We start from the raw sequence: 20,100 nt of genomic DNA, 5'->3' as shown, positions 1-20,100 counted from the left end.
GGGGGGGCACCTCCTACATGGCCACTACTCTGACCCTAGCTATGCACAAAAATTTACCTAAACAATTCTTGAGGGCACTATGTCAGGCAGGGGCATGTATCTATAAAAGAATAAACTGGGAACCTCTAAATTTTACCTAAACAATTTTTCAAGCATTATACAATCTTATCTCTCTAAACATACAATAACAATCACAACATTTAATATATTCTTTCCTGGCTTGGCAGTCAAGCTCAGGATCATACATTTCCATACATTTTTGTTTTATTTACAGGAAAAACCGCCAGTGCATTTTTTATTATTCATATGTCGCGGGGGTCTGGGGTCTGGTCATAGTCGAATATCGGGGATCGGATCCGATAGACCGGGGTTCGAGCGCATCGTTGGGGGCTGAGCCCCAACCTTGAGGGGCTAGATCGGCGCCGGACGAATTTCCGCCCCGCCAGCTGGCGGAAAAGGCCTTTGGTGCCCTGCCAGCTGGCGCGGAAATGACATCTCCGGGCGGCGCATGCGCGGGAGTGTCAGCGGCCGCTGACAGCTTCCCACGCATGCGCAGTGGAGGGAGTCTCTTCTGCCTCCGCCATGGTGGAGACCGTGGCAGAGGCGGAAGGGAAAGAGTGCCCCCACGGCACAGGCCCGCCCGCGGATCGGTGGGCCCCGATCGCGGGCCAGGCCACCGTGGGGGCACCCCCCGGGGCCAGATCGCCCCGTGCCCCCCCCAGGACCCCGGAGCCCGCCCGCATCGCCTTGTCCCGCCGGTAAGGTAGGTGGTTCAATTTACGCCAGCGAGACAGGCATTTTAGTGGCGGGACTTCGGCCCATCCGGGCCGGAGAATCGCGCGGGGGGGCCCGCCAACCGGCGCGGCGCGATTCCCGCCCCCGCCGAATCTCCGGTGCTGGAGACTTCTGCAACCGGCGGGGTTGGGATTCACGCCAGCCCCCGGCGATTCTCCGACCCGGCGGGGGGTCGGAGAATTTCGCCCCAGTTATGGGAAGTTGAGATGTAATCCCTGGTTTGTGCTGAGTTGGCTGATCTCAGTTTGGGTAGATGTGAGATGAAACAATTGGATTCAGATCCCTAGGCTAGGGTGAATTAAAAAAAGAATCGGCCTTTAACAGCGGATACTGACGTACGGTGTGGGCCATGGAGTGAGTGGTCACATACAGGGCAGCTCCTGCTCAGGGTCACAGAAAATAGCTCTTTTTAACCAATACAGGGTGGAATTTTGATGAAAAGACGTAGGTGAATGTTGGAGGAGTAGTTTCCCCCGGGAATGGTATGTCTGCTGGTTACCAGACCCGGCAGAAAACAGTGAGAGATTTGGCTGAAAAATTGGAGCAGACGTGTGCTGCAGCAACAACAAAAACCTCCTTAAACATGCAGGCGGGGGAAGGGCTGATGCAAGCTGCAAGCCTTCAACTTTACTTGATGGCTTTTATTAAAGCTGAATTCCTGCAGCAGAGGGAATGGTTTAGGTATTTGGGGATTCCGGTAGCGAGGGAACGGACGGGGCTCCATAAGGGGAACTTAACAAAATTGGTGGAGGAGGCTAGGGGGGATCTTAAGAGGTGGGATACACTGCCCTTATCGCTGGCGGGGAGGGTCCAAGTGGTGAAAATTAATATTCTGCCGAGGTTTTTGTTTATCTTTCAAGCTCTCCCCATCTTTATACCAAAGGCCTTTTTTCAGAAAGTGGACACGATCATTTCTGACTTTGTGTGGGCGGGGACGGTGCCGAGGGTGGGGAGGAACCTGCTACAGAGGCAGAGACAGCAGGGGGGTTGGTGTTGCCGAACTTGCTTCATTATTATTGGACGGCAAATGTGGACAAAGTGCGGCGGTGGTGGGAAGGGGTAGAGTGGGTGAGGATGGAGGAGAAATCTTGTAAAGGGTCTAGTTTGAGGGCTATGATGATGGCAGCGTTGCCAATAGGTATTCAAGGAGCCCGGTGGTGCAGTCCACAGTGAAGATATGGAATCAGTTGAGGAGGCATTTTAGGATGGAAGGAATGTCGGTGCAAACGTTGCTTGCGAGAATCATAGGTTTGAGCCAGGGGGTATGGATAGTGTATACAGGAGATGGAGAGAAGTGGGGTTGGTCAAGGTGAGGGATCTCTATTTGGAGGAAGGGTTCGTCAGTCTGGAGGAGCTAAGGGAGAGGGTAGAACTGCCGAGGGGGAGTGAGTTCAGCTATCTGCAGGTTAATGACTTTGTGTGGAAGGTCTGGAGCGGGATCCCGAGGTTGCCGGCATGCACCCTGCTGGAGCGACTGCTGCTTCCGGATGTGGAAGGGGAGGGAAGAATTGGGGATATATACAAGAGGCTGAGGGAGCAGGGAGGCAAGCGGGTGGTGAAGATCAAGGGGAAATGGGAAGCGGAGTTGGGAGGGAAAATCAATTGGGGAGTATGGAGTGAGGCACTGCGAAGGGTAAACGGGACCTCCTCTTGTGCAAAGATGAGCCTGATACAGTTTAAGGTGGTGCACAGGGTGCATATGACTTGGACGAGAATGAGTGGATTCTTTCAGGGGGTAGCAGATGAGTGTGAGAGGCGTGGGCGGGGCCAGTGAATCATGCACACATGTTTTGGGGTTGCAAAAAATGGTGAAGATTCTGGGTGGGAGTGCTAGAGAGTGGACCTGGACCCTTTGGTGGTGATATTTGGGGTCTCAAAAAAGCCGGAGCTCATGGAGAGGAGGAAGGTCGATGTCTTGGCCTTCGCCTCTCTGATTGCACAACGGCAAATTTTGCTGGAGTGGCAGTCGCGATCGCCACCGGGGGCTGGGTGACCTGTACGACTTCCTGCGATTAGAGAAGATAAAGTATGAGTTAAGGGGCTCTTCAGGGGAGTTTGAGGAAAGGTGGGGGATGTTTGTGACTGTGTTTGAGGGGCTATTCGTCGTGGGGAAGGGGGGGGGGGTGAAAAAGGCGAAAATCTGTACAAACTGTATAGTTGATTGTTGGGAAGTATGTTTCCCAGGGTGTTTATTCGCTGTAACCTGTTTTGATAATGTTTGTAATAAAAGGCATTTAAATAAGAAAACAGCGGATAACTGTGTAATGAATCCAGATTGAACCTGGTAGTCAAGCAAGAATAGCGTCAGACTCAGCTGACCCACTTTAACGCGTGTCTAGTTTTAGACAGGGTAAGACAGTGACTTCATTCACTGAAAGCTATGTGTTTGCAGGAGTTAATTCCTTCATGAAAGGTGCTAATTTAAAAAATAATTTAAAAATTAGTCTTTTGAATTGATCTATTTGAGGTTGTGGACCTATTTCAACTTTGATTTTCCCTTTCCCAACATAAGGGATACTGCAAGTATGAGCACTGAATCGTTTGACAGAGTAGCTGCATCATTTGAAAGTTTATATTTCAAATTAACTACAAAGATATGGGGCTGGATTCTCCGACCAAATATTCGGCGCCATCCCCGCACCGATGCTCCACCTAGTGGGGGGCTAGCAGCCGCGCCACGTAAAGCCCCCGGCTTTGCCTGCAGATACGGACGCAGAATGGCGGGTCCGTGGCCGCGCATGCGCACAGCGGCAGCCTGCGGTGGCTGCGCCGTACAACATGGCTTCGGCAGCAGGCGGACCTGGCCTGCCAAAAACTGCCCCCCTCGGCACCACCGGACCACCCCCCACCAGTCCTCCCAGCCCCCGCCGAAACCCCACATGCCAGCAGAATGGCTCCTCCACCCCCCCCCCCCGCCCCCCCCGACTGTGGCAGCGCTGGACACTTCCCACGCTGTCTGGAAGTCGGCCGATCGTGGGCGGATCATCGGGGGAGGGCCTCGGGTGACGTCCTGAGGCTGTCCCAATGGCTTGGGGCATACTCCAAATATGGCGTTTTTGAGGGGGCGTAAAAAGGTATTCTATGGCCGATCGCCGAATGCGATTTTGGTGTCAGCAATCGGAGAATCCCGCCCATGATCACCATTTCATGGAGGTTCATTTATCCTCTCCACCTTGTCTTGCTTTGTGTGGAAGCCCACTTGTAGTTGTGAAATTAGGAATAAATAGAGAACAGATAGCGATGAAGTTTGTACGAAAAGCAGAATGTATGAATGCATGGAAATTCCAGACGTTTGCCGGAGGAAGTTGAAATACAAAGTGTATCCTTGTTTTTTTCCTGTCAGGATGAGGCAAACCAACTCCAGATCCAAAAAAATGCCATAGGATTTGAGCTGACTGAAAAACTCGAATTGTACGAAAAACTGAAGAATGATGTGAGAGAGTTCCAGAAGAACATCAGAATAATTTTGGACAACGGAGAGATAGATGAAAGGGTATGCCCTTCACCTCACCTGTGATAAGTAAAGAGGTTTCTAAGGAAGATTAATGTGTCATTTTGTTGTTCAGTGTGATATGACAACTGTGTCTCTTTAAAAAGAAACAAAGATCGTGCTTTTTTGCATGATGCTATTGTGAAATAACCTATGCCTTGTTGTAAAGCTGGATACCCCCACTAGGAATAAAGACACAATGCTTGTAAATAATGTATATATGAACAAGAACCTTCATTTTCATGAGGTATAATTGCTGTAATAACACTATTGTAGATCATGAGCTATTGACTTTGCAAAATTAGAACAATCTATTTGACCAGTGGTAAGCCATTTTGTACACTGGTCATTACAAAAGGGAGGAGTTAATGCTCTATTTGATAAACTGGATGCCTTTGCAAAACCAAGTCATCAACTATTTTTGGTATCAGGTGCAGCGTTACTCAATTACATCTGAACAAGAAGTAATTGTTTTGCAATGGTGATACTGAATATCCCACCTCTGCATTAGTCTATAGATTACAGAATAGACAAAGGGATATTAGAGGGTACGTATCATGAATTTGAGCTCGTGCACAAAGCTTTGCTGTGAGGGACAGATAAGAGAAGATTGGATGTAGTGGTCAGTAGATAGCTTGTGTTAGTGACGGACCTTGGGTCATGTTGATCTCCAGGCCCAGACCCCTGATATACACTTCTCCCACATGACGTTTTGTGGCATGTTCCGTAAGTTCATGAAATAGGTCCTCAAATAGTGCAGAGACACTGCAGTTATGGTTTGCTGTTAATTCTCTGGATTTATTGTAGTATTTTGACAAGCTTCATCTCTTTGCAGACCGCTGGTCTATTACATGCTAGAGCAAACGCTGCTAAGTACCTGGCTGAAGAGGCTGTTAAAAAGGGGTCGTACACATTGGAGCAAGTTGATCGTATCTTAACTAATCTAAGAGGTATGTAATTAGGCTTTGTACTTTGAGGATAAAATACCAAATGTTGTAGTTGGATAAAAACTGTTTCATCCACATGAGGAGCTCTGAGTTGCTTATTTAATTTAGCCATTTATTCATGAGATATTTCCCTTGCAAAATTATTTTCTATTTGTCCCAAATATCAGTAGCAAATCTGCATTATATTGGACCCCAACAAAATAAAACTTTGATCATATGCACAATACTTATGTTCACAGCAATGTAAACACTACGGTTATTATTAATTACCTGATAATAATACCAAATCCAAAAAGAAAATAGCACCTTAGTTTTGTGGAACTGTCTGAAACTACTATTATATCCTTTGCCCTGTGAAGAACAGATGAAGAATTCATTCAAAAAAAGCACAGAAAGGATTCAAGAGACTGATCCCACCCTCCTATATTTGCCCCTACTTAATAGTTACAAGTAACACATTAGAACCCTGACACTAACTTTTGATTTAGCAGTTATGAAAGTTATAGATTCAAGACTAAGAATAATGAGGATAGAAATGCTTCATGTTGCCCCCTCGGCTCCTCTTCAGAGGTTGCAACGTTTGGAAATTGAAAATTGGGGAGTCCAGCATTAACTGGCACTCAAACTGACTTCAGAGTGTGTAAATATCTAGGCAAGCGAAAGGAGAAGAGGAAGGTGTTACAATCTGATACTTTTTGCTACTCAGATCTACCTTTAAGTGAAAGAGGCAGTTTATTCAATTAAGGAACAAAATGGTTTCTTGGCCTCTATAGTCTTTTCTCATTCTGTTTTCAGAAGCACAAATGGGTAGACTAAGCAACAGACGTGTGTATTGGAATTGATTTTCTGAGATTTGGGCCTAGGATACATTGCTAATGGAGCTTTAGCATCCATGTGCTTATCACTGACACTGGGTGCCTGGCTTGGAAAATGTTCCTTTCTCCAGCGCTAACAACTTTCAACTTGCTAAACACAAAAACAAATCACCAAAAAGAAACTTAACAAAAGAAGCCAAAATAAGCAGAGGAAAGTGTGGTGATGTGCATCAATGTAAATGCATGTAGGCTAGCTAGACACCAGAGCGAGCACCAGAAACATCACACACACACTCAACCAATAGATCAGTTAGATAGGATACGACCAATGGACATTCACGATACACAAGGAGGTGACACGACCACAGGGGGCGTTTCACCAACCCATATATAAAGGGCACCATACACATGATCTGTCTCTTTCCAGTGGAGATAGTCAGTGAGAACAGACACTGGGTTGATTCAATATTACACCCACCACGTGGATTGCAGCAGCTGGTTAGTCAGTCTGGGTAGCTACAGTAGGATTAGCAGTAGTGTCAAACCTGAGTAATAGAAGTGTAAATAGTTTAATAAACGTGTTGAAGTTATCTCCACGTCTGAACCTTCCTTTGTCAAGTGCACCACAAGGAAGCCGCTTATGTTACACCTACAACATAACAAATCAGAAAGATTGAATATTTAATCCCAACAGATATCATCGTTCGTGACACTGCTATTTCATTTGACTAAAATACCGAATTACATCTGAAGAATGTTCTCATCAAATGTGATGTCATGAACCATTCCAACCTCATTGTATGCTGTTTGTTACAAAATTGCAGATTTTAACACAAGAGTGATCAGCAATAAAACGGCTGCTGAAAATGCTTTGCAAAAAATACCTGGTATCATTCGCACCATTGATGGTGCTAACACAAAGACTAACCGGGCTGAGGATCACTTGGGAAATGCAGGAACGACTGCCAGTGATGCCAAGAGGAAAGCCGGGGAAGCAAATGTTATTGCCAATGATGTTCTGATGGTACTATTATTTACAATTATTTTCAATTCTGTTAAACAGTGTGAAATGAAATGTTATGATAATGAGCAATTAATTTGCTTTGCAACTCTTTAGAACACTGCTGGATGGCTCCTGACTGATTCTTTTGCTGTTGTAGCCAAGGAGCGATGACATATTCCACCGATGACAGAAGTCATCCAGTCATTGCAGCAGCTGCTGTCATTTTTCAGGTTCAGAATGCCAGCACTATGAAGGAAATAAATTAAAAAAACTCCTGGATCAATGTCCTTTACTGTGGCGGGGGGCCACAGACGGCTGCTCGGCCACAATAGTTTGGACTATTCTCCTTGGAACAGAGACGATTAAGGGGTGACCAAATTGCGGCTTTCTAGATGATGAGAGGTTTTGTTCGAGTAGATAGAGATCTACAATTTTCTATGGGGAGTGAGGCCAAGAAATCAATTCAAAATCAATGGCAAATGATTTCCAGCGGAGGTCTGAAATCATTTTTGTCACACAGAATTGTCAGGATCTGGAACACTGTGCCCGAAAGGTGGTGCAAGCTGATTCCATAAATAATTTTAGAGGGGCGAGAGGCAGTTGTTGAGGATGCGGAACTTACCGGGTTACGTCAAAAGACTGGGAAGTGCGAATGAGCATGAGCCAACACAGACATAGGGTAGGATTCTCCGAGCCCGCGTCGGGTCGGAGAATCGGGGGGGGGGGGGGGGGGGGGGGGCGCGAATCCCGCCACGCCACTCCGGCGCTGGGACGCGATTCTCCGGAGAGCGGGATGGGCACCCGGATGGGCCGAGCAGCCGTACAAAAATACCCGAGTCCCGCCGGCGCCGTTCTAACCGGGTCTTACCCGGCGGGACCTCGGCGTGAATGGATCCAGGAGTGGCCTGCTGGGGGGGTCCGCTGTGGTCTCGCCCGCGATTGGGGCCTACCCGGGGCCTCTCGGGCTGGGAGCCTCCTTTGTTCTGCGCCGGCCCCAGTAGCCCTACGCCATGTTGAGTCGGGCCGGCGCGGAGAAAGGAGCCACCGCGCATGCACGGCAATCACGCCGGTCCCACTGCGCATTCGCGCGTTGGCGCAGGCCCCACTGCGCACGCGCAGACCTGCGACACCCATCTGATGCTGGGTTCGGCAGCTGGAGTGGCATGGGATGCTCCACTGCCGTGCTGGCCCCCTGTAGGGGTCGGAATTGCTGCTCCTGAGGCCATGTCGACGGCATTGGGAAACGCGACGACCCAAGATGGGTTGAAAGGCCTCCTTCTGTGCTGTAAGTCCCCCCCCCCCCCCCCCCCCTGTTGCATTCTTGTATTTTCTCACCTTCTGCCTTGTCGTTATTTTACAAAACAGTTGTGAATGCCATGAGAGTATCCAAAAGGGAAGTGTCCCTCTGGTTTTGCTCCTTTTGATGGACATCATTCACACCTCATGGGCAGCACGGTAGCATTGTGGATAGCACAATGGCTTCACAGCTTCAGGGTCCCAGGTTCGATTCCGGCTTGGGTCACTGTCTGTGCGGAGTCTGCACATCCTCCTTGTGTGTGCGTGGGTTTCCTCTGGATGCTCTGGTTTCCTCCCACAGTCTAAAGACGTGCAGGTTAGGTGGATTGGCTATGATAAATTGCCCTTAGTGTCCAAAATTGCCCTTAGTGTTGGTTGGGGTCACTGGGTTATGGGGATAGGGTGGAGGTGTGGACCTTGGGTAGGGTGTTCTTTCCAAGAGCCGGTGCAGACTCAATGGGCTGAATGGCCTCCTTCTGCACTGTAAATTCTATGAAATCTAAACATTCTATTGATAGAAGACAAGTTTACCCAGATGGAAAATATGCTTGTGTACATATAGGGTGAGGAGACATCATCAGAAGCCGGGTAATGTCAATGTGCAATTATATCCCAACATAAATAATCTTCTTCGATAGGGAGAATGTATTTGAAAGGACAAGCAAATAAAGAAAATTCTTTCAAATATCTCACTTACACCCCAAAGTTACCTGGCAAACGTCCAGGATATCAAACCAACCTATAACTATTCAACTTTGACTAGTTGCAGATGACATTTCCAATGTTAAGGCAATGCAAGTACCATCATGTTCTATAAAATATTTGACCATTTTTGTCAAGCACTTATCTTTAAAATCTTCAGATTAATTCCTTACTATATATTTATTCAGCTGTATTTTAGAAAAATGAGTAAACACAGTGTGATTGTGCATGCTAAACAAATGTGTCCTGGGGCAATGCATTAATTTTCATTCCTCCTGCACTGAAGTCATTTATCAACAGCAAAATCTTTTTGAATGTGTCATCGTGCTTTATATTGTCACTTCGTGGAGCTTGAATAATGTTCTGTCCAACAGCAACTCTAACTTTTATGTTGATAATAACCTTCAAAATAACCTTTTGTTATTGTTTCAATCCTATTAACAGAGGGCTATCAAATCTTTAGAGGATGCAGGTGCTGCATTAACTGATGCTAGATCACTGGATGACGAGGTGCAAGATATGGTTGAGCAGCTGAATGGTTTGCAGACCGATGTAGCAAATAAAGAGAGATCTGTGGGTGGAGATACAGTGATGGCCAGGATGGTGAGATCTTTGTGGTTTTATTTACTCTAATTTACTGTAGGCTTTTATTCTTGTGCCTATTGCCCCTCTAAAAATCCACTTGCTGTGATTTGACCAATTCCTGGATTACGGGTTTTGGACGGGCCGTCACCCGTTTCCGCCAAATATGTAAATATGGGAAAAGGACAATGCGATATTTCATAAACCTTTGTATTCTAGTATTGAACGATTAGAAAGGGATTATATGGTGGTTTCTGAAGTGTGGTATTTTTGTAAATTTGTGAAAGCAAGGAATATACATTACTATCTCCAGCCTACTAAAGTGACAAAATGTTATAGAAAAACATTGTGAGATTCCAGAATAACATCTTATTAGAGCAATGCTCAATGTGCGGTAGCACAGTGGTTAGCACGGTTACTTCACAGCTCCAGGGTCCCAGGTTTGATTCCCAGCTTGGGTCACTGGCTGTGGGGAGTCTGCACGTTCTCCCCGTGTCAGTGTGGGTTTCCTCCGGGTGCTCCGGTTTCCTCCCACGGTCCAAAGATGTGCAGGTTAGGTGGACTGGACCTGCTAAATTGCCCTTCGTGTCCAAATAAAGTTAGGTGGGGTTACGGGGATAGGGTGGAGGTGTGGGCTTAGGTGGGATGTTCTTTCCGGGGGCTGGTGCAGACTCGATGGGCCGAATAGCCTCCTTCTGTGCTGCAAATTCTATGATTTTATGAAAATCAGAAATGACTAAATACTGTATGAGGAAATAATTCTGTTGTTAGTGACCGAGGACAGGGGATCAATTCCACATACTTGTCTGAAAGTCCTGTGTGGCGGCACATGTTATGTGCATGTTAGAGGTCCTCTTTGTACTTTTGAGTCCATTCTTCAGAGATGAAGCCTGGTTTCTCTTGCCCATGCAGAACCTCCTGCAGCGCTAACCCTTTTATTCGTCTGGGCTCACAGCCAAGCATACATTTTTGTTTCAATGTATTTTATTCCAAACTTATACCAAAGGTTACAAAACATAAACAATTCGGGGAATAAAATTACCCCAACACACAACTATACAGTTTGAACAATTTCCCCCCCTTTTTCACCCCCTCCTCCAGCCCCCCGCAACGAACAGCTCCTCAAACACGGCTACAAACATCTCCCACCTTGCCTCGAAGCCCTCCGCTGAACCCCTTAATTTGTATTTGATCTTTTCCAGCCAACGTAAGTCATAGAAGTCACCCAGCCAGGCCACTACCCCCGGTGGCGTTGCCAACCGCCACTCCACCAGAATTCTTTGCCGGGCAATCGGCGAGGCAAAGGGCACAACGTCAGCCCTCCTCCCCTCCATCAGCTGTGGCCTCTCCGATAGCCCAACTATCGCCACCAAAGGGTCCGGCTCAACCACCTCCCCCACTATCCTTGTTAGCGCCAAAAACACTCACGCCCAGAATCTCTCCAACTTTTCGCAGCCCCAGAATATGTGAGCGTGTTTCACTGGCCCCCGCCCACACTTCTCACACTCGTTTGCCAGCCCCTGGATGAACCCACTCATTCTCGCCGGATCATATGCACCCTGTGTACCACCTGAACTGTACCAGGCTCATCCTTGCACACAAGGAGGTCGCATTTACCCTGCATAGCGCCTCACTCCACTCCCCAGTTTATCTCCCCTCCCAGCTCTCCCTCCCACTTCTCCTTAATCCTCACCCCCTGCTCTCTCAGCCACCTGTATATGTCCTAGATCCTGCCCTCTTCGTCCACATCCCCCCCCCTCCCCCCACTCAAAATCATGGTTTACGCACAGTGGCACTAGCACAGACATCCCTTCTATCCTGAAATGCCTCCTCAGCTGGTTCCAGACCTTTACTGTGGACTGCACTACAGGGCTTTCCGCGTATTTCCTGGCACCATTGGCAATGCCACCATCACATAACCATCAAGCTGGACCCCCTACAGGATTCTTCCACCATCCTAACCCATTCTTCCCCCTCTACTTTCCACCACCCCCTCACCTTCTCTACATTCGCCGCCCAGTAACAATGTAGCAAATACTGTACGAGGAAATCATTTTGTTAGTGACCAAAGACAGAGGACCAACGCAACCCTCCCTTCTGCCTCTGTCTCTGTAATGGTCCTCTTAACCCTCGGCACCTTCCCTGCCCATACAAAGTCCGAGATAATCGAAAGAATGCCTTTGGTACAAAGATCGGAAGTGTCTGGAATGTGAACAGGAACTCGGCAGAATGTTCATCTTCATCACTTGGACCCTCCCTGCCAGAGTCAGATACAATGTGTCCCAACTCTTCAGATCCTCCATAACCACCTCCACCAGCTTTGTTAGACTCCATTTATGGAGCATCGCCCATTCCCTCACTACCCGAATCCCGAAGTATCTAAACCTGCCTCTGGCCACCTTGAATGGCACTCCCCACTAGATTGGCTCGCCGACCAACTCGTTCACCGGGAACACTTCGCTTTTCCCTCCATTTAGCTTATATCCCAAGAATGCCCCAAACTTCTCCAACAGGCCCATGATCCTCTCCATGCTGACCAGTGGGTCTGAAACATACAAGTAGGTCCTCCTGTAGCGACACCCGATGCTCCCTTTGTTTCCTTGTAATCCCATGCCACTCTGTCGACCCCCTAAGAGCCATTGCCAGAGGCCCTATCGCTAGCGCAAACAACAGCAGCGACAGCGGGCACCCCTGCCTTGTTCCCCTAAGCAGCTCAAAGTTCCGTGAACCCATGTCATTTGTCCGCACACTCTCCATCGGTGCCACGTATAACAGGCGCACCTATGCCACAAACGCCGGCCCAAACCCCAACCTTCTCAGGACCTCAAACAGGTACCGCCACTCCACCCGGTCAAATGCCTTCACCACTACCTCTGGTACCTGGGCTCTGGACAGGGTCATGATCACGTTGAACAGCCTCCTTATATTACTAGAAAGCAGCCTGCCCTTTACGAAACCTGTATGGTCCTCCGCAACCACCCCCAGGACATAACCTTCCATCCGTCCCGCCACCAACTTAGCCAGCACTTTCACATCTGTATTTAACAGTGATGTGGCCCTATACGACTCACATTCCAACGGGCCCTTCCCCTTTTGTATAAACGTGATCATTGCGTGTGTCATTGTCTCCGGCAGCTCCCCCTTCTCCAGCACCTCATTAAACGCCCCCAAGAGATGCGGTGCCAGGTCCGTCGTGAACTCCTTATAGAATTCTGCCGGAAAGCCATTGGGCCCGGGGCCTTCCCCGACTTCATACCTCTTATAGTAGTCAGTACCTCCCTCAGCCCCAGGGGCTCGTCCAGCATCTGCCTCTTCTCTTCCTCCAACTGTTCATCCGGTTTGTCGAAGAACCGTCCCATGTTCCCCTCTTCACTCCCCGGGTTCGCCCTGTACAGCTCCTTATAGTAATCCCTAAACACCTCATTTATCTTCCCCAGCTCAAACACCACATCCCCTGCCCCAGTCCGTATCTTCAATATTTCTCTGGACACGGCTTGCCTCCATAGTTGATGCGCTAACATTTGACTTGCCTTCTCCCCGCTTGCCCTATGCAGCTGTCCTGCTACCCTCCCTGTTGTCAACCTATCAAATTGCCCCTGTAATTTTTTCCTCCTCGCCAATCCCTCCATGGAGGGTGCCCTCAAGTTCTCCCTATCTACCTCCATCATCTCGTTCATTAGCCGTTTATATTCCTCCCTCCTTTCCCTATCAGCATGTGCCTTGAACGAGATAATCTCCCCTCGGACCACCGCTTTTCGTGCTTCCCAAAATGTGGCCACCGACACCTCCCCGTTTTGGTTCAGTCTTTAATCACAGCCCACACTTTATCACAAAACCCTCTATCTGCCAACAACCCAAATCGATTCTCCACCCCGGCCTCTGCTCCCGTCCTGATCTAAGCCGAAACTCCAGCCACTGGGGCGCATGGTCTGAGGTTACTGTCCCCGCATACTCTGCCCCCTCCACTCCAACCAAAACCTCCTGGCTCACCACAGAAAAGTTGATTCTTGAATATACCCTATACACATGTGAGAAAAAGGAATACTCCCTTCCCCCTGGGTACTTGAAGTGCCACGGATCCACCATACCCATCTTTTCCATAAACCCGCCCAGTTCCTTTGCCATTTGTATTCTACCCATTGACCTGGGGCTTCATCTATCCACCCTCGGCTCTCGGACACAATTAAAATCTCCTCCCATAATCAACTGGTGGTGGCCAAGTCCAGGATTGCTGCCAGTAACCCACTAATAAAACCTACATTGTCCTAATTCGGTGCATACACATTCACCAGTACCCCACGTTCTCTCTAATACCCCACTCACCATAACATATAAGACCATAAGACATAGGAGCAGAATTAGGCCACTCGGCCCATCGAGTCTGCTCCACCATTCAATAATGGCTGATATTTTCTCATCCCCATTCTCCTGCCTTCTCCCCATAACCCCTGATCCCCTTCTTAATCAAGAACCTATCTAACTCTGTCTTAAAGACACTCAATGATTTGGCCTCCACAGCCTTCTGCGGTAAAGCGTTCCACAGATTCACCACCCTCTGGCTGAAGAAATTCCTCCTCATCTCAGCTTTAAAGGATCATCCCTTTAGTCTGAGATGGTGTCCTCTGGTTCTAGTTTTTCCTACAAGTGGAAACATCCTATCCATACCCACTCTGTCCAGTCCTCGCAGTATCCTGTAAGTTTCAATAAGATCCCCCCATATCCTTCTAAACTCGAAGGGGTACAGACACAGAGTCCTCAACCGTTCCTCATATGACAAGTTCTTAATTCCAGGGATCATTCTTGCCTTATCTCCTACCCAGGTCCCTCAATTCCTTCGCGCTCACAAACCACGTTTTCTTGCTCATCAAAATTGCCTCCCCCCTGTGACTTTGAATCAAATCCCGAGTGGAAAACCTGACCCACCCACCCCTTCCTTAGCCTAATCTGGTCCTTCACACAGTGGTGTGTCTCCTGCAGAAAGACCACCTCCAGGGGCTTTTGAACTCCTTAGTTGCGCAAAGACCCGAGATCTTTCACTGGTCCATTGAGCCCTCATACACTCCATGATATCAGCTTACATCTCCATTCCCCTCTACCATCCTCCCCTTTCGGCTCTATCCCCTTTAATATCACGCTCTACCTGGCCCATCCAAGATGGCCCCTTTCTCCGCCCCTGAACATGTTTAATCTCCAACCTCGCTGTGTCACATCACCCTACGTCCCCCCACCTCCCCCCTTTTACGGCCACCTTTCTTGGCCTTCTCCTTCACCTCACTTCCGTTCACCAGCATTACCTGCCAGCGTGGCAACTCCTGCCCCACGGCTCCTCCTATTGACCCCCTCCCCCACCCTCACCTCTGTGTTCTGTGAAGCAGGCTCCCCGTGGACCTCACTCTCCCTGGATAACTGGTATTGATTAAGAGAAGGAACTAAGTTTATTTTTCTTTTCTTAAGTCCCTTGGTGCTGAGGCCAATAACACCACCCTCATCACATCCAGGGCTAAAATTGAGAAATTTAGATCCAGTTTGGAGCTGTTTTACTCTGCAAGCTGTTATCACATGACACAGTGCACTTACCCATGCATTTACTGTTCCAGATTACAGACACCCTAAATGATGCAGACTCAAATATAGCAAGTGCAAAGGATTCCATTCAGAAAACAATGGATTTGATAAACCAGCTACTGCTTTCTATGGGTGAGTGTAACAAAGTTAAGAATTGAGCTGAACGACTGTAAATATGATGAAATCTTGTTGTGGATCAGGTTTTAGAAACAAAAAGGATTCTTCAAAAGCTTTATCAAAAAGGCATCGCTACATTAAATCGAATTCCATTTCTGGGAAGGAGTAGGGGAGAGAGACCACAGTGATTCATCCCTTCAGCATCCAAACCCCCCAAATTTCATGAACATCATGGGTTTGACTGCTCAGCTACCCTCACCATTCCCACCCACCCAGTCGCCAGCACCAACTCCTCCTACCCCTACCTCACACCCGCTCCCTCGCCCCCTTCTAGATCATGTTCTTGATACTGCAGCTCTGTCCCCATCAATGATTTCCACCCATCCGTTGATGTGAAAAGCCTCTATCCTCACCACCCGTCCTTGTCAAATGGGTGCCGGTGGCTGCCACAACAAGTGTTAGCGATGGACTCTGAGGCCCTGTCGTGTTCTCCCAGTGGGTTCTACTTTGGGTGTCCTCATTGAGTGAGCCTTCCCTCCGGAAGGGTGGCACCTGGTTGTGTGGTGGAGACATTCACACTGCGCAGGTATGCAGCTCTCTGCCAAGAGACTGGTGTGCAGGCACATCCTGCAGATGGGGGTCACTGTGGGATGTGTCCCTTCGTTGGGAGCTTGGCTGCAGTGTGATATGGAGCCTGGGTTTAACAGAGCTGATCCCTAGGAGTGGGTTGGCTGATTGTCTCACTAGTGCGGCTATTACTCTGAGAGGGGCTGTGTGCCAGATAGGGTTCCAGCGGCCACCGGTACATGTGTCCTTTGTGTGGATAACATGTAGCATGAGGGTTCCAGATGGGCGGGGTAGATTGGTATCGACGCGATCAGATGTCCGACCATTTCTAGGATACTGGCAGCAGTCAACAATTTAAATAGTCAGGAGCCTGTGAGTAATATCTAGGGGATGAGTTGCTAGTCTTTTATAGCGGCAATGGGAGGTTCAGCTATGGCAACCAAACCTCATGGGGGGCACCCTAAGTCCACACCCTTACTACCAAGTCGGTCCCCACTAGTCCCAGAACTTCAGGTACACCCCCCCCCCCCCCCCCCCCCCCAAGCAAACTCGAAGGCAATGGAAAATGTATTTACCTCCTTGCTCCTCAAAGCCATGATGCCAGGGCCCCTTTGCACCAAATCCCACCCGCATGACTCCTGGCTGGGAAGGATGGGGCCAAATGGGGGGGTGGAAATTCAGGCTTGCAGCCCTTTAATCGCATTCAAATGAATGGAAAGGAGCTGTTTGCATGTTCCTGCCGGTATGGGGCGGAAATCCCGCTATCGTTGGCGGGACAGGACCGGAGACTGGGGACTGGTCTGCTGCCCGGCGCTGATCCCATTTTTGAGCCAACACCATTTCTCTGCCTGATTCAATTCCTGGGGCTGGATTGTCCAGTCGCCGACCCCGAAATCGCGTTCGGCGATTGGCCAGAGAATCCAAGTTTACGACAGAATCGGGGCGGTGCCTCTTTCTTGATGCTCCGCCCCCTCCAAAGGGGATATTGCCTGAGGCCATCCCCCGATGGTGGCCGTTTTTCGCCATTTTGTCTGGTGTAAAACGCCACCATTCCCACACCAGCGCGGGGACATAGCCCCAGAATCGGAGAATCCAGTCCCTGATCTTAGCGGCAGGGAATGTAACACTGTGCTCTGTAACACTGTGCTCTGTAACACTGTGCTCTGTAAAACTGTGCTCTGTAACACTGTGCTCTGTGACGCACTGCTCTGTGACGCACTGCTCTGTGACGCACTGCTCTGTGACGCACTGCTCTGTGACGCACTGCTCTGTGACGCACTGCTCTGTGACGCACTGCTCTGTGACGCACTGCTCTGTGACGCACTGCTCTGTGACGCACTGCTCTGTGACACTGTGCTCTGTGACACTGTGCTCTGTGACACTGTGCTCTGTGACACTGTGCTCTGTGACACGCTGCTCTGTGACACGCTGCTCTGTGACACGCTGCTCTGCGACACGCTGCTCTGTGACACGCTGCTCTGTGACACGCTGCTCTGTGACACGCTGCTCTGTGACACTGCTGCTCTGTGACACTGCTGCTCTGTGACACTGCTGCTCTGTGACACACTGCTCTGTGACACACTGCTCTGTGACACACTGCTCTGTGACACACTGCTCTGTGACACTGCTGCTCTGTGACATGTGACACGCTGCTCTGTGACACGCTGCTCTGTGACACTGCTGCTCTGTGACACTGCTGCTCTGTGACACTGCTGCTCTGTGACACACTGCTCTGTGACACACTGCTCTGTGACACACTGCTCTGTGACACACTGCTCTGTGACACACTGCTCTGTGACACTGCTGCTCTGTGACATGTGACACGCTGCTCTGTGACACGCTGCTCTGTGACACGCTGCTCTGTGACACGCTGCTCTGTGACACGCTGCTCTGTGACACGCTGCTCTGTGACACGCTGCTCTGTGACACTGTACTCTGTGACACTGTACTCTGTAACACACTGCTCTATAACACTGTGCTCTGTAACATACTGCTCTGTTACACACTCCTATATAACACTGTGCTCTGTGACACACTGCTCTGTGACACACTGCTCTGTGACACGCTGCTCTGTGACACTGCTGCTCTGTGACATGTGACACGCTGCTCTGTGACACGCTGCTCTGTGACACGCTGCTCTGTGACACGCTGCTCTGTGACACGCTGCTCTGTGACACACTGCTCTGTGACACTGTACTCTGTAACACACTGCTCTATAACATACTGCTCTGTAACATACTGCTCTGTTACACACTCCTATATAACACTGTGCTCTGTAACACACTGCTCTGTAACACACTGCTCTGTAACACACTGCTCTGTAACACACTGCTCTGTAACACTGCTCTGTAACACACTGCACACTGCTCTGTAAGACTGCTCTGTAAGACTGTGCTCTGTAACACACTGCTCTGTAACACACTCTCTTGTGACACCTCTGCTCTGTAGTATTGTGCTCTGTAACACTGGGCTCTGTAATACTCCAGCTCTGTAACACTCCAGCTCTGTAACATACTGCTCTGTAACACACTGCTTGGTAACACTCCTGCTCAGTAACACTGTGCTCTGTAACACTCCTGTTTTGTAACATACTGCTCTGTAACACTCTGACATAGCCGCAGAATTGGAGAATCCAGCCCTTAGTCCCAGCAACGGAGAATGCCGCCGCAGATTTCTTCAAAGTGTACAAGACTAACCTATGAAATATCGACCTCAGAATCGCCATCATTATTACTTAAATATTTGTAGCTCTACTGGTAGCTGTCTCTATCCCATGTCTACCCTATCTTATGTCTCTCCATCCCATATCTATCCATTATTCTACACACTGTTTTGGTTATGAAAGCATTGTGTAAATCTTTTCTCTTTTGCAGGTAACTCAGCAGAGATTGACATTACTAAGTTAAAACGTGTTGAAGATTCCATGCAGAGCTTGAAAGGTCAATGGAACAATAAACTTCTAAGGAAGCAACGATATTTGGAGGAGGCTGCCAGACAGCAAAAAGAAGCAATAGCAGCTTTTGATCGAGACATTGAAGATATCATTGGAGATATTAAAAACCTAGAAAACATCAAAGACACTTTACCTCATGGATGCTTCAACACTGCAGCCTACGAAAGGCCTTAATTCCTTGGCATCCTCCCATAGAAGTTGTACTGCTAATACTCGGTCTATTTTAAAGAAAAACCTCAGCAAAAAACTTACGTTTCATGCAACATTTTACCAGCATCAGACAGACAGATAAAATGTAGATCATAGCAACAGCCTTTGCAAAAATAATTACTTTTAAATCAGGCCCTTTCCATTATTTATTCTTTGTTGCATTGTCTACTATGGTGCTAACTTCACACTATTCCCACCCATGCCTAACCGGGTTGCAATAAGAAGATTAAGTTACTTTCAGAAAATGAAGTCAGTTATTAAAATACTAGACCAGATCATCATGAACTATTTTTCAAATTTATTAAATGTGCAGCATTGCAAGTTTACCACTACTGGGCCTGTTAAAAGCCTGTATAAAATTCTACTTAAAACAGCAGTACTCAGCTGTATTGATTGTTCCACTTTCGGATCCTGATACTGTTATTAATGTTTGAAATCCGTTTCTTTCAGCAGTGGCATATAGTTAATATTTGCTGCATCTAGCATTGGTCTTTTAGTGTTCTTTGCAGCATTTGTATAGAATTGACTGCTCTGATGCGTTCAAATATTTTGTCTGAATTACCAGGGTAACTGGTACTAAACAGCAATTTAACAAGGGCAAAAAAAGGGGAAACTGCTGTCTGTTAGTAGAGCTGAGCTGAGACACTGGCTAGTATGGCGTGGAGGGGGAGAAATACTAGCCAGTGTTTCCATTCTTTTTTTAAATTACTTTATCAGAGTTACAAAGCTAGAACTCAGAGTGTGGACAGGGGCGAACCCCTAATCCAGCTCCTTGCCTGCTCCAAAAAACAATTCAAATTGAATCTAATTCATGGTCCCCACAAGAGAGACATACCAGATCCAGGCATTACACCTGACATCATGCTCATCTTAGCCAAAACTCTGACAAGCAATCAGTGCCTCCATTCTTGATTACTACTTATATACAAATGTCAGACAAGGAGACTTCCTACGGGTGGATTACACTAATGACATTCACTGTCTAAACTGACACCTGAAGAATACTCACTTAAGTGAATTACTGGAAATCTGCTGGTTCCTAGGGGAAGCATTGCCAA

The 20,100-nt window shown here is 48.2% G+C and overlaps 1 protein-coding gene across 1 annotated transcript in view; it reads left to right on the top strand.

The window, feature by feature from the left end:
* LOC140426442 (laminin subunit gamma-1-like) overlaps positions 1 to 19,415 on the top strand; it is a 100,292-nt gene extending 80,877 nt beyond the window's left edge. Inside the window, exons 18-23 of the mRNA XM_072511237.1 lie at positions 4,139 to 4,288; positions 5,121 to 5,235; positions 6,872 to 7,071; positions 9,493 to 9,651; positions 15,228 to 15,327; positions 18,753 to 19,415. Coding sequence (XP_072367338.1) covers positions 4,139 to 4,288; positions 5,121 to 5,235; positions 6,872 to 7,071; positions 9,493 to 9,651; positions 15,228 to 15,327; positions 18,753 to 19,006 — 978 coding nt within the window. The 3' untranslated portion in view covers positions 19,007 to 19,415. The remainder of the gene's footprint in view (positions 1 to 4,138; positions 4,289 to 5,120; positions 5,236 to 6,871; positions 7,072 to 9,492; positions 9,652 to 15,227; positions 15,328 to 18,752) is intronic.
* The last annotated feature ends 685 nt before the right edge of the window (positions 19,416 to 20,100 follow it).

Source organism: Scyliorhinus torazame, chromosome 7 (genome assembly GCF_047496885.1).
Source record: "Scyliorhinus torazame isolate Kashiwa2021f chromosome 7, sScyTor2.1, whole genome shotgun sequence".
Lineage (NCBI taxonomy): Eukaryota > Metazoa > Chordata > Chondrichthyes > Carcharhiniformes > Scyliorhinidae > Scyliorhinus > Scyliorhinus torazame.
This window is presented reverse-complemented; position numbering and strand designations above follow the sequence as displayed.